The sequence below is a fragment of the Eulemur rufifrons genome, chromosome 2, assembly GCF_041146395.1.
Source record: "Eulemur rufifrons isolate Redbay chromosome 2, OSU_ERuf_1, whole genome shotgun sequence".
In the NCBI taxonomy this organism is placed as follows: Eukaryota; Metazoa; Chordata; class Mammalia; order Primates; family Lemuridae; genus Eulemur; species Eulemur rufifrons.
The window spans coordinates 66697549-66712977 of NC_090984.1; the positions used below are offsets into that span (position 1 = coordinate 66697549).

At 38.1% G+C, this 15429-nt stretch overlaps 1 protein-coding gene and 1 pseudogene across 1 annotated transcript in view; one reads left to right on the plus strand and one right to left on the minus strand.

Annotated features, from left to right (window-relative positions):
* AP4S1 (adaptor related protein complex 4 subunit sigma 1) overlaps nucleotides 1-15429 on the plus strand; it is a 42434-nt gene that overhangs the window by 14615 nt on the left and 12390 nt on the right. The window contains exons 2-4 of the mRNA XM_069464038.1: nucleotides 7343-7552; nucleotides 9975-10061; nucleotides 11653-11721. Of these exons, the coding sequence (XP_069320139.1) occupies nucleotides 7415-7552; nucleotides 9975-10061; nucleotides 11653-11721 (294 nt within the window). The 5' untranslated portion in view covers nucleotides 7343-7414. The remainder of the gene's footprint in view (nucleotides 1-7342; nucleotides 7553-9974; nucleotides 10062-11652; nucleotides 11722-15429) is intronic.
* On the minus strand, nucleotides 12040-12138 carry LOC138380962 (small nucleolar RNA U3; annotated as a pseudogene).

Below are 15429 nucleotides of genomic sequence, written 5' to 3' on the forward strand. Positions count from 1 at the left end.
CTTCTAAAAAATAAAGTCTATTAAATTAAAAAAAAAAAAAAACCAGGGGGCCACAACTAACATTTTTTCCCAACATTTTGTTGTGATGATTTTCAAATATAAATTTCGAAAGAATTGCACACTGAATTTACATACACTCACCACTAGATTCTACCGTTAACATTTTACCATACTTGCTTTATCATTTGTCTACCCATCTAGTCATTTCTCCATCCGTTAATTTATCTTAATTTTTAGTGTATTTCAAAGTAAATTATAGATACCAGTAACCTTCCCTCAAATACTTCAATATGTATATCATTAACTAGAATATTTGTTATAGTTTATTTTCTTTTGATGTAAAATTTTCATGTAATAAAATACATGAGTCTTTAACAAATATATACATCTGTGTAACACAAACCCCTCACAACTGCATGATTTACAAAATGAAATGTCATTTAAAAAGTGAGAGTGTAATATACATAGTATGGCAAGGCATTGTTTCATGAACTTCTGTTTCAGATATGTATGTATATCTGGGTCATAATGTAAAATCTTTCTCTTACAGTTACAATAAAAATCTAAATCACTATTCTGGTAGGAGACCTCAACATGTAATCAAATAATGGTTGTACAGGCCATAGATAGGATATTCAGCTCTATTGTAGTTGGAAAGAGGGGATTGAGATTGGCAGGAAAGGCCAAGGAAAATGTGACATGTTATCATGATGACATTGGCTAACACTTATATAGCACTCACTGTGTGCTAACTGCCAAGCACTGTTCTGAGAAGTTTACATATATTAACTCCTTTCATCCTCACAACAACCTAGGAGGTAAGTACTATTATTATGCCCATTGTACAGAAGGCTGAGTTCAAAACAATTAAGTATCTTGTCCAGGGTCATAAAGCTATTAAATGGTAGAGCCAAATCATCAAGCTCACAGTTCATACTCTTGACTATTACACAATACTATACTAGTACTATATATTTTATGGGTAGAAATTTGCTTTTTAACTTGGGGAATTTTATTTAAATCACTTTTCAGGAAGCAAAAAATTTTTCTTATCTGATAGTACCTTAATGTTTGTGTGTATGTGTTACAGTATTACAATTCTGGGGTACACAGCATTTAGAGCTAGAAAAGATGTTAACCACCATTAAATATCACTTTCATTTCTGAAGGCTACATATTGTACTTTCTTTTCTTTTCTTTTTTTTTTTTTTTTAAGATGAGGTCTCCCTCTTTCACCCAGGCTGGAGTACAGAGGCATGATCGTAGCTCACTGCAGCCTCAAACTCCTGGGTTCAAGTGATCCTCCCACCTCAGTCTCCCAAATGGCTGGGACTATAGGCAGGTGTCACCTGCACCCAGCCACATACTCTACTTTTTCATGTACTGATTTGTTTGGTTTTTCCAGATTAATTGTGCAGCAGCATTAGAAAAAAGAATATTGACTTTATCACTGCCAAAGCTACCTGAAGTTGTTGCTTCTTAACGTGAAGTGAATATTTAATGATGCTAATATGCTGAGTGAGGCAATGTGATAAATTAAAGAGAGCATTAGATCATGAGTCAGGAGACCAGAATTCAGGACTTCACTCTGTATCTGTTATTATCGGTCATCCTATTTGTAAAATGAAGGGAGTACACATCAGGGATGACAAACATAAGGTGCATATGTTGCCACTCCCTGCTTCTTAACCCACAACTGACATTAGTAATCATTCATGACATCCTTTTGTTTTGAACCTGCAAGCGGCTCCAGAATCCTTCCCAAAACAGCTGTTACAGTTAGTCATGGTTGGGACCAAGCTGAAACCTATTTGGTGGGTTTGACAGTATGTAAAGACTTAGGTATGACAGTCTGTAAAGACTCTGCCAGTTCTAACTCCCAGAAATACACCATCAGAAATATGGTAAGTGCTCAATTCAGTATGTACTCAGTCTTTTCGGTCTCTCTTCTCTCTGGGCATTAAGTTTATGTCATGTAGGGTTCTGGGACATGAATTCATTCATATTCTACTGTGAATCTACCAACCTCACTAGTCCTGGCCTTGAAAGCATGTCCATCTAATCCAAGGATAATTTTTGTTTAATTTCTGTTTTTAAGTAACTTTTACCTTCTTTTCCTCTTGGGGCTTTCTAGATTCCCTGCTAGGGCATCTTAGCACCCTTTTTGTGTTGCTTTCCCCATTGACATTTCCTTTCTTTTTTCTCCTTTGATTTTTCTATACACATTCACACAAGCTCTTGGGTGTGCAATCTCCTAACTTCCTGGCCATAAAAACATCTTCCCTAGCCTTATGTATTGTTGAATGCAAAGAATTTATGACAGAGGAAGTTCATACCTACTCCCTGACCACTCCCAGCACTTGTCTAAGCATATTCCTTCTCATTGTCCTACCTCAGTTTCATAGTATTTGATTGCCCTCCTCCCTGATGATTAATAACCAGGATAAGTGCTTACATCATTCATCTTCAGTTCTCGCACATGTACTTGTCTCTTGAGTCTCCACATTGTTTATTTTGGCATTGTATGTTTTATAGTAGAAATAGTTTAAAGTTATGCTTCTCTACTTTATTATCAGTGTGTAATCTTGCAGTCATAGATTGTGTAATTGTTTATCAGCATGCAAGAAATAACGTCTTCAAGTCTTTAGATGCCTTCAGCTACTCTTTCCAAAACTTGCATCCTAATGAGTATCAATTCTACATGTCCTTATTTGTCATCCTTGCTCTTGAAGTCAGTGGGAAGGAATGCTGTGCTTGTGTAAGGTAGAAACCAGTGTGATCTCTTGATGTAACATCTCAATGGGATCTTTTTACATCTCATTTTACCACTTAATGCAACCAACACATTTAAAGGCAAAAGTTTGGCCATGGGTACTTTCGAGACAATATTTTTTTTTCTTTTACCTGTCAGTTGAAATCCAAGATATAAGATCGTAATTTCTAACTATCATAAAGATGGCTTTAAAATAACTTTGCTGAAAGGGAGTAAAAGAAAGGATGGTAATCGTAACTTCCTAGTCACCTGCCATGATTTTTTTTGGCAACAATTTGTAAGGAAAATAAAAGCAACACATAATGCCAAATGATTAAATACCACAGGGTATGTTGCAATCCCACCCACAGCAGTGAGTTTATCTTCCTGGAGAAGGGAGTGAATGGCCACAGGCCTCCCCCATAGCACAGCTGTCATGTCCCTGGCTGAGCTGGTCTCAGTCACATCCTGTTCTGCACAGTGAATGAACACAGCAACCCCGGGCTTGGCTACGCTGGGCCTGGCTCTTGAAAGCTCAGTGTTTGGAATTTTTGTGAGATAACCACCTGTCTGATAGGGCTTAGGAAATAACGGATGAGCTGGGAGGACAAAAAAATAATATATAACTTAGTCCAAGAATTATCTCATAATGTTGTTTCAAGTTGCAGCAAGGAAATATTATAATACAGTTGACCCTTGAACAACATGGGTTTGAACTGCATGATTCACTTATATGTAGCTTTTTTTTTTTTTTTTTTTTTTTTTTGAGGAAATGTGGATGGAAAATAGAGTATTCATGAGATGGGAAACTCGAGTATATGCATGTTCCACAGGGCCCACTGTGGCACTTGAGTATGCGCAGATTTGGTTATACGAAGGGTGGTTCTAGAACCAATGCCCCACATACCAACCAACGACTGTAATGATAACAGCCAAGCTGTAATGTGAACGTTTCACCAGACCCTTTGCAAAGTGCTGTTTGTACGTTACCTTGTCTCACTCTCACACCTCAGAGGTAGCCATCTTACTGGAGTTCAGAAAGCCAAAGCAACTTAGAATCACATGGTAGGTGTATGGCAAGACGTGAGCCAGATCTGTCCCAATCAAGTCAGAGCTTTTAAGCAACACCTTCTTCTGTCTCCTCAAGCAGACAAAGTCCCCCAAAATGATACTTGTTGGTTTCCAGTTTGACTTAGCTACTTATCCCCGTGCACGGCAAGACCATCTCTCTATCATGGTGTGCCCACTCTGTACTTTGCTGGGATTCTGATTAGTCCCAGAACCACTCATTCATCAAAAGTCCAATTCTTCCATGCAATCTGCTTATTTCACATGAATGTCTTTTATCAACCTATAACACATGAATAAAGGAGAGTCTTCCCTCTTGAACAGGCATGGGTGCCTCATCAAACAGATAATTAATGTTTTGCACTCTAAAGGGCTGTGAAGTAGATCAAACCGTATAGTCAGCCTCTGCCTGATGTTCTGACAGCGTAGTCTTTTGCAAACTGACTCTTAGCAGACACCTACCTTCCCACTGACTGTTGCTAAGATAGTTGCAAATGCTCACCTGGGAAGACCTAGCCCTGTAATGATCTCCCCGTTTCAGTCTCCTAGATAGCAGATTGGGAAACTGATCCCTGTAATTGCAGCTGTTAAAAGTGACAGATAGTATTTGTGAATAACTAGTAAGTGTACATTCAAATCAGATTTTTAACAAAGAATTCAGGCTGATCTATATGGCACGTTCATTTTACACCATTTCACTATTTAATCTAGATACAAATATAGTGTGCCTTTTACATACCAAGTAGTGACAAAGTGACTGGATTTAAAAAAAGTAAAAGATTAAAAAAAGTTCTGGAGGTCTGTTTTTTATTTTTTATTTTTTTAGAGGGAGTTGGGTCTTGCTATGTTACTCAGGCTGATCTTGAACTCCTGGGCTTAAGTGATCCTCCCACCTCAGCCTCAGCCTCTCAAATAGCTGGGATTACAGGTGCATGCCACTGCACCTGGTTCAATTTTTAAAGGATCTTAAGGATCATCTTTTCCAATAAAACTTATATAAGGGGTAAAAAAAAAAAAAGAAAAGAAAAAATAATAAAAATGTAAATAGGTTTAAAAAAAGAATCATCCAGCTCAGGACTTAGGCCCCAGGATAGATGTGAGGGAAGTCTATGGATGCCCTGAAGTTATTTTATAACATTTAAGTACATACCTCTTTGTGCATTTTCTAGAAAAGGTTCATTAGTATTCTCAGAGGGTTCTATATTCTAGTTTAATGCACTTATATTACAGATGAGGATACTAAAGTTCATGAAATTAAATAGACTGCCTAACAGCACACAGTAAGAATTCACTAGGAATTTATATAATAAATAAATATTAATGCTCAAAACATCTTGACATAAGAAAAAAATAAAGCTAAACCTATTTTATGGGGAGCAAGACAGGCGTAAGTAATTAAAGGTCTTCAATATACTTAAGGGAGAGAATTAAAATATTGTACTCATTCTACTTTATAGAATGAGATGTTACCTGATAAAAAATATATATGTCGTTACCCTTTGACATCCCCAGTGATGTCAGGTAGATGTCTGTCATGTACCCTCTGATATACTGGGTGAGAAGGGCACTTCACTGCTGTTGTGTTCTTTTCAAAGTCTAATCATAACAAAAACATCAGATAAACCCAGATTGGGGGACGACATTCTACAGGACAACTGGCCAGTATCCTCAAGATAAATCATGAAAATAAAATCATGAAAAATAAGGAACAACTGAAAGAGAAACTGTCACAGACCAGAGGAGACTAAAGAGACATGACAGTTAAATACAGTGTAGTATTGTAGATGGGATGCTGGAACAAAAAGAGGACATTAATGGAAAAATTGGTGAACTCCAAATGAAATCTGGAGATGAGTTAATAATAATGTACAGTATTGGTTTCTTAGTTTTGACAAATGTAGTATGGTCGTGTGAGATGCTAAAAATGGCTATCTTTGTAACTTTACTACAAATCTAAAATTATTCTAATTTTTTTTTTAAGAGAAAAGGTCTTGCTCTGTCTCCCAGGCTGGAGTGCAGTGGTGTGATCATAGCTCACTGCAATGTTGAACTCTTATCCTCAAGTGAGCCTCCTGCCTCAACTTCCCAAGTAGCTAGGACTACAGGTTTCTGCCACCATGCCCAGTGGCTAATTTTTTTTTTTTTTTTTTGGGTAGAGTTGGGGTCTCATTATGTTGCCCAGGCTGGTCTTGAACTCCTGGGCTCAAGTGATCCTCCTACCTCAGCTTCGCAAAGTGCTGGGATTATAGGTGTGAGCCACCGCACCCAGCCAAAATTTTAAAAGTTCCTTTAAGAACTATTGTTAACCTTAGTTTTTTGTACTGATTCTCATAGATACTACCAAATGTGAATGTGATATTGTCACATGAACCAACAAGCCAGCTCTGGTACTCGTGATGAAAGAAGGATAGGCCATTGGTCAGTATTGTGCTCATTTGCATTGATTATTCCAGAATCTACAATGAGTGTTAAGAGGAACAAACACGAGACTCAGTACAACTGAGTTAGACATAAAACTACAAGCATGAAGCCCTGAATGGAGAGGATGAGTTAGAGGGTGTCAGGGATCCCCGCGTGTGCTTGGCCTCTGAGCTGCAGCCCACCTCTGACACTAACACAGTGACCTTGGGTGCCTTAACATCCTTAACCCCCAACTTGCTTGACCTTAAAATAAGGATAACAGAAGTACCTGCCTCAAAGAATTGTGAGAATTAAATAATATATGTAAATTGCTTAGCACAGAACCTTACAGAACTTGTTACAGGGTCTTGTTAGAGGAATCTGACAAATGGTTGATATTACTATTACTATTTCCACCACTAAGGAAAGAAAAGCTTTTCTACAGATGTTGTCTCCATTGCCCATAAAATGAAGCTCAAATTCCTTAGCATGACTTTTAAAGCCAATTTTATTGTATATGAGCAGCTTAATTTCTTGTGACTATTCTTTCTACTCCCTGAACTGCCACCACAGTGAACTTTCCAGAGCTTTCACTTTTCTCTGCCTCAGAGTCTTCCCTTCTAGATCATCCTTCAAGACCTGTGTCAGTGTCCCTTCTATGAGAAGCGATTCCTCAGTCTCCTGTGATGTTCTTTGTCCCTTCCTTCTGTCATCCATGGAATTATACCTGTCCCAGTTGTAACTCATCACCTTGTACTGCTGTCTTTGTTTACCTACGTAGCATAAAAATAGGTAAAACTCAGATCAGAAGTTCCTCTTTCTTCATCTCCATGTTCTTCTGGTGCTTGGCACATACTTGGTGCCCAGCAAAACTGATGAATAAATTGAATGAATATGAGTAGCATAACTATGGTTGCTCAAGATTGTGTTGGAGGATGACTAATGAAAATTTGTTTGATTTTTATTTATTAAAACCTCATTTAGTTCATAAAAGTGAAAACCAGTGTTACCAGATGATATTTTATTTACTACCACTTTGTTTACTGTCAGTCTTTAACACATAGGTAATACGATTCTTTGAGAAATTTGATCTCGCCTTTCTGTTGTTCTTTTATCTTCCAGTTTCCGGTTACAGCCATCCCTTGCCATAACTTTTGAACAATATTTGGAAAAAATACCATCTAAGAGAAAAAAATGATAAAATTTTTCCTCATGGTGAATAAACAAGGGCAGACCCGACTTTCTAAGTACTATGAACATGTGGATATTAATAAGCGCACACTTCTGGAAACAGAAGTCATAAAGAGCTGTCTCTCTCGATCCAGTGAGCAAGTAAGTTTCTGATACTCTCTTTTATCTCTGCATTCAGCTCTGCCTTGGCGGATCTGTTATTTCTGAGCCTCAAGGACTATCATTTTCTTTGAACTCCTTCAACAGCTATTAGGGAAAATAAGGAATAATGTGAGTGAAGACGAAGCATAGCTCTCTTTACATCCCTTTAAGAAAATAAAAACAAGGAAAACCAAGCAAAGTCTTGGGTTCTTATTTAGGTCAGCATATTTGTCTCAGTGTACCATGGAAGTGGCAGCTAAATTAACTCCTCCTAATAGGCATATCTTTTTTTCATTCGTATGAATTTAGCCCTTGTTACTCTTACGAGTGCTTGTAGCAGGTGGCTTTCTGTAAGCCAAAAAATGAAGGTCACATGATTGCTATGGAGGTGAATACTCAAGGCCCATTTTGTGCCAGAGAATAATAATATGGTTCTCATATGGAGTGAAGTTTTTTCTGCTTATTATTTTTGTAAATATACCACTAACACGATATTGGAACTAGTGATTTAGTATAAAAACAAAACAAACTTAATTTGAACTTGTCTTATTTTATTAGGTAGATGGGGAAATGGAAGTTAAAAACTCATATGAAACAACAAATCTATCCTGCCAAATTAGAGGTTAAATAAAATCATTAAAATAATTATAAATAGGGATTTTGAAAACTATTTTTACAAAGAATTTTTATTGAGATTTACTTAATCCAGGTCCTAAACTTCAAATCCATTGGAAATCACTCACCAACTGAGGCAAAGTCAGAAAGTTTGTTTAAATCATCCATGAGTTTTGTCACTTCTCCATTTCATTGCATATGTAGAAAGGGTATCTGTGGGAACCACTGCTAAGTCATAAACTATTAAGCTACATCAGTGCCCAGAAGTTACGTGTTGCAAATGTGTTTCCCTTGGCTTCTAAATTGATTTTCCAGTTGGAACATCTCAGAGTTCCTCTTTGAATTACTACTTTGGCCTGCCATGGCCAACACTGCGTTATGTTGTTGTCAGACGGAAACAGAAACTGTTAGAGGGCTGTGTTAATGGCCACATACTCTAAGTAAAAGTAAACAGACTCTTAGAAGCATTCCTGTTTGAATCTTTCAACAGAATGTAGGCACTCCACAATTTCAAACATCATTTTCACTGATAGGTTACGCTTTGAAATACAAGCTTTGGAATGAATATACTGTTAGATATTTTTGACACATTCTAAATTATTTTAGATTTTAAAAGGAACCGACTGGTCTTTTGGCATAATCAGGCACCAAAGTAGCATAATATCAGCTTAGTTTTTATTTTATCCACAAAGGTGCTATGATGTATTTTTTTTAATGTCAGAAACTCCTGAGATGCTTTGAAAAATATTCCTCAGTTCTTTCAAACAGGTTGTGTTTCCTTGCAAGATCCAGCTGAGCAGAAATCACACAGGCTCTCCAGTGAGCCAAAAGCTTCAGAATGGTTCTGTACTCATTACCTTTATCCTGATTTTAAATAAAAGCCTCAAATCCCTCCATCTTGGAGACTGTCATATGGCTTTCCCGTGGAGGACTTTCCATGATCAAAACTTGCAGCTTCATTCCCAGGTACATCTAGGCACCCAACAGCAACGTAGCCCAGTACAAAAAGCCGTAAAGTTCATGCTCAATTGCATCTGGGCAAGCACACCCTAAAGTCCAAAGGAAGAGCAACACTGTGCCTTCAGCCTGCTCTGCAGTTCCTGTCCGCCCAGTGCCTTCCCATAAGTGGGAAGTTGCTTTAGGAGAGAGAGGAATGACAAGGGAGTTGTTTTATCCAAATGTCAGTGGTGCTAAACTAGTTATTAATGCCTATGAAGCAATGTTTACAATGGGAGATTTTGTCTAGCATCTGCCACACAAAGGCCACCTTCAAATAATTTATAAAAGAATCTGCACTGATGCTTTTCATGGGACTCTAAGAAAAAGCAACCAATATATATATATTTGTATGCTCTGTGTATTTGGCTCCTCAATGACTACTAAATAATACAAAACTGAGAATATCTAATTGCTTCCCAAAAAGTCGTGGGAAGGTAGAAAGAAGAAAATCTTTTTTATCATGTTTGCTTACTTTCACACTGGAGGCAGTTTAAAATGCTGATTATTCATTAGCTTTGCCTGCTGAATTCCACACGAGCCAAGCAAAGGAATGAGAAGGAGTACAGTGGGAACCCGTGTGAACACTCAGACTTTTTTCCAAGACTTCTTCTCCAGCTCCCACTAGAGATGCTTCCAAGTAGTCCCCTGAATGTTGTGAGAAGGCCAATAATGATTGTGTAACATTTTAATGTTCTATATTTCTAGGAGTGTGTTGGCAGATACTCAAATCAGAACCTAGAAATTATGCATGCCATTTTAAAGAAATCTGTCAGCCAGAGGAATTAATATCTTACTGTGTTTCATCTAGTGCTCTTTCATTGAGTATAAGGATTTTAAGCTGATATATCGGCAGTATGCAGCTCTCTTCATTGTGGTTGGAGTTAATGACACTGAGGTAAGATAATAGAGGGAACTATGGAAAATACAAGAAAACTGGGGATAACTGTCTGATTTTTATTCCTCCTTAAATTGACATTTTCTTTCTACTTACCTTCTAAGAATTATTGACTGTTTTGAAGGATCTTAGTTTCTGTCAAGGCTGGGGAAAGCTGTATGGAAGAGAAATACCTAGAATGTTTCTTGGATTAGATGAGCAGCTTATAAAGTGGAGAAACCCCAAACCACAGAATGCCTTCCTCTGTCCTAAGCAATACCAGTGCCCTGCCCTTGTTCTGTGACACAGTGGAACAGCTCAGACAACTACAGAGGCCAGTTGATTTTGGCATTGAACATATGTTGACATATCAAAAGCCAGAGAAAACTATAAGTATGATTGTCTTGTGATTATATCTCCTCAGATTTAGTTCACCTCTTCAGAAATGTCAGTCCCAGATCAACAGCACATAAGGCTATGGAATTCTCGAAATGGTGTTCCACATCTAAAATACTTTGAATTCTCAGTTGATTGTTTTTTTATCCATGAACCAGACTTTGAAGTGGTTTCTTCATCTTCACAGATGAAAAAATGATGGCATGAAGAACCTATAAAATTGTGTGAGCAAGTTGGTGATGACATCAGGAGTAGAGCTCAGAAGTCAAAACACTAGACTCTAAGGTTTCGATCTGGTTAGATTCATCATAGACTTTTTTTAAATTAATTTATTTTTGGGGGGGCTGAGTCTCACTCTGTCTCCCCAGGTGGAGTGCAGTGGTGTCATGATGGCTCACTGCAACCTCAAACTCATGGGCTCAAGCAATCCTCCTGCCTCAGCCTCCTCAGTAGCTGGGAAGACAGGTGCACGCCACAATACCCAGCTAATTTTTCTATTTTTTGGTAGAGACAGGGTCTCACTCTTGCTCAGGCTGGTCTCAAACTGCTAAGCTCAAGCAATCCTCCCGCCTTGGCTTTTCAGAGGGCTAGGATTGCAGGTGTGAGCCATGGTGCCTGGCCTCATCGTAGACTTTTTAAAAAAATCTCAAGAAATTAAGGTTTCGGCCGGGCGTGGTGGCTCACGCCTGTAATCCTAGCACTCTGGGAGGCCGAGGCGGGTGGATTGCTCAAGGTCAGGAGTTCGAGACCAGCCTGAGCGAGACCCCGTCTCTACTAAAAAATAGAAAGACATTATATGGACAACTAAAAATCTATATAGAAAAAATTAGCCGGGCATAGTGGCGCATGCCTATAGTCCCAGCTACTCGGGAGGCTGAGGCAGTAGGATCGCTTAAGCCGAGGAGTCTGAGGTTGCTGTGAGCTAAGCTGACGCCACGGCACTCACTCTAGCCTGGGCAACAAAGTGAGACTCTGTCTCAACAAAAAAAAAAAAAAAAAAAGAAATTAAGGTTTCATACATTTCCCTTATTAATTAGTATCTTTTAAACAAATGAGTCATAGAACTGTTCTGAATGTTTGTCAGTGGGAAGCTACTCTGCTCACATCTGTTCACACCACCACATTCTCTAAAACCTGGAAGCTGACTTGGGCAGTTCTATTTTGATTTACACAAGGGCCACAGTAAATTAATTGCACCCTTCCTCTTTTACTTCAGAACGAGATGGCTATTTATGAATTCATCCATAACTTCGTGGAAGTTTTAGATGAGTACTTCAGCCGAGTGGTAAGTCTAATGGCTAAAAAACGGTTTTCTTCCTCAACCCAGTTTCCCAGAAATTGGGACTCTTTGGATCTATATCAAGAACATGTGTTAATATAGAGCTATAACAAGTAAAAGTTAAAATTCAAATGATGCCGAATTTTCTTTGCCTTTCCTTCTGGCTCATCCAAAGTGTTACAAACCTATGTATCCCTAGATCTTTATAAAGAACCAGCTCTATAACAGGCTAAGAACCTCTTATTTCTTTTCTTTCAGTTATGAGATTTGGCTATCTAATTTGCCTGCTCTTTCATTCTTCCCTCCTTCCAAGACACCAGGAACACCACTCCTCCCCCTTTTTTTTTTGTTCTACATGTTCAGAGAAAATTCTCTAGTAATGAAATACAGAACTGTAGAAATGACCCCTGAAAGTACTGTCTTACTCTTTTTACCTTAAGAATCATTTCCATCCAGGTTAATGGGTATAAAATATAATTAGATAGATAGAATGTAGAATGAACAATATTTGCTAGCACAACAAAGTGACTATAGTCAAAAATAAGTTAGGGTATATTTTAAAATAACTAAAAGAGTGGAATTGAAATGTTCCTAATACAAAAAAATGATAAATGTTTGAGGTGACGGATACCCCAGTTACCCTGATTTGATCATTACACATTGTATGCCTGCATCAAAATATTACATGTGCCCTACAAATATATACAACTATGATGTACCTATAATAATTAAAAATACAAAATTAAAAAGAAAAAAAGAATAATTTCCATCCAAACCCTTGCTTTAAGGGTCAAAAATCAACTCCCCTTAAAGCTCCCTTTAAAGAATATGTGAGTTCCTTTCCAACAGTCCTTTTTAAAAAATTTTAACAGCTGTATTGAAATATAATTTATATATCATATAATTCACCCATTTAAAGTATACAATTTTAGTTTTTAGTATTTACACAGAGTTATACAATCATCACCACAATCAACTTTAGGAAATTTCATCACCTGACAAAGAAACATCATACCCAATAGCATTTCCCTGTATAGTACCCCTCCCCCCACTCCAGGTCCTAGGTAATCTTTCTTTTTTTCCCTTGGTAAGTTAAAAAAATTTTTTTAATTGATACATAATATACATATTTTCAGGATACATGTGATACTTTGATACATCCATATAATGTGTAAAGATAAAAATCAGGATAGTTAGGATATCTACCACCTCAAATATTTATCTTTTTTTAATGCTAAAACCATGATTTAAATTCCTGACAGCAGTACATGAGAGTTCCAGTTTCTCCACATCCTCACCAAAACTTGTAATTATCTTTCTTTTTTATTATAGCCATTCTAGTAGGTGTGAAGTGGTATAGAGACCAATCAATTTTGGTTTTCATTTGTATTTCACTGATGGATAGGGATTTTGAGCATTTTTTTCATGTTTGTTAGCCAAATTCATGTGTCTTCTTGGGAGAAATATCTGCTCAAATCCTTTACCCATTTTTTAATTGCATTATTTGTCTTTATTGTTGAGTTGCAAGAGTTTGTTTTGTTTTTTTGTTTGTTTTTTTTTTGTTTGTTTTTGTTTTTTTTTTATACAGGTTCTTACTCTTTTGCCCAGGCTGGACTACAGTGGCTTCATGATAGCTCACAGCAACCTCAAACGCCTGGGCTCAAGTGATCCTCCTGCCTCAGCCTCCCGAGTAGCTGGGACTACAGGTGCACACCACCATGCCCAGCTAATTTTTTTATTTTTTGTAGAGATGGGGTCTCACTGTTGCTCAGGCTGGTCTTGAACTCCTGGCTTCCCAAAATGTTAGGATTACAGGCGTGAGCCACCATGCCTGGCCCAAGAGTTCTTTTTTTTTTTTTTTTTTTTTGTTGAGACAGAGTCTCACTTTGTTGCCCAGGCTAGAGTGAGTGCCATGGCGTCAGCTTAGCTCACAGCAACCTCAAACTCCTGGGCTTAAGCGATCCTACTGCCTCAGCCTCCCGAGTAGCTGGGACTACAGGCATGCGCCACTATGCCCGGCTAATTTTTTCTATATAGATTTTTAGGTGTCCATATAATGTCTTTCTATTTTTAGTAGAGACGGGGTCTCGCTCAGGCTGGTCTCGAACTCCTGACCTTGAGCAATCCACCCGCCTCGGCCTCCCAGAATGCTAGGATTACAGGCGTGAGCCACCGCGCCCGGCCAAGAGTTCTTTATATATTCTGAATACAAGTCCCTTATCAGATATATGATTTGAAAATATTTTTTCTCCCATTCAGTTGTTTTCTTTTCACTTTGTCATTGGTGTCCTTTGAAGCACAGTAGTTTTTAATCTTGACAAAGCCCAGTTAATCTATTTTTTCTTTTGTTGTTTATGTTTTTGTGTCATGTCTAAAGAAGCTTTGTCTAACCTAAGGTCATGAAGATTTATTCTTATGTTTTCTTCTTAGAGTTTTAGCCCCCACATTTGGGTCTTTGATCCATTTTAAGTAATATTTGTATATGTTGTGAGGTATGGGTCTGACTTCCTTCTTTTTACATGTAGATATCCAGTTGTCCCAACATAATTTGTTGCAAAACTGTTCTTTCCTCCCCATAAATCATCTTGGCACCCTTATCATAAATCAATTGACCATAAACCTAAGGGTTTATTTGTGGACTCTCAGTTCTGTTCCATTGATCTATATGTCTATCCTTATGCCAGTACCACATTATCTTTATTACTGTAGCTTTATAGTAAGCTTGAAACCCAACATTCTTTTAAAAAAGAATCAGTGATGATGTTTTACTTTGCTACCATAGGCCTTCCTGAACCTTGGTTAGACATTCTTGGGAAGTAGCAGTGGCACAAGCTTATTATTTTTCAAAGTTGTTTTGTTTATTTCATTTTGCTTTTAAATAAAAGGTTTAGAAAAGAACTGTTTCCAAGCTTCTTCCCAAGGCAGTGAGTGGAATCTACTCCATAATTAGTAATACTGAGTGCACTAAAACCTACTACCAGCAAAACTCATGTTAAGAAGTTATATTTTCAGCCCAACTCCTAATGCCAGAAGTGAGCTTCGACATACTCCTTCCTGGGACCATCACTGTCTTCATTGTCTTAGTGTGGTGGTTCTCAAAGTCTGGTCCTGGACCAGCAGCATAAGCTGGGAATTTGTTAAAAATACAAGTACTGGGCCCAATTCCAGATCATTGAATCAGAAACTCTGGATTGAGGCCGAGCAATCTTATGTCTAAGCAAGCCTTCCAGGTGATTCTGATGCATGCTTAAGTTTGGGAAACACTGCCTTAGAGCATGCAGCTTGCTGTCAGCCTTTTCCTAATTCAAGGGTTGGTGCTGGGAAGACGCCTAGTGGCCTGCGATGTGGTAATGCATCTAGCCAGGAAGGGCTTGGTGCTTTCCGGACCTAGAAGAGGTCAAGAGGTCAGGTCATTCCAGAGACTGGCCTTGAGGGGGCAGAGGGCATTGAGACTTTCTTTACAATCTATCTCTATGTTGATTGCTTGGAGAAAGCACCACAGACCAGCACTCTGCCCAATAAAACTTTCTGCAGTGATAGAAATGTTCTGTACCTCTGCTGCCCAACACGGTAGGCACTGGCCATGTGTGGCTCTGGAGCACTTGAAATGTGGCTAATGTAACTGAAAAGATGAAATTTTAATTTTAATTAATTTCAATTTCAGTTGCCACATGAGGCTGGTGGTTACCATACCGGACAACTCTGGTTCCTGCT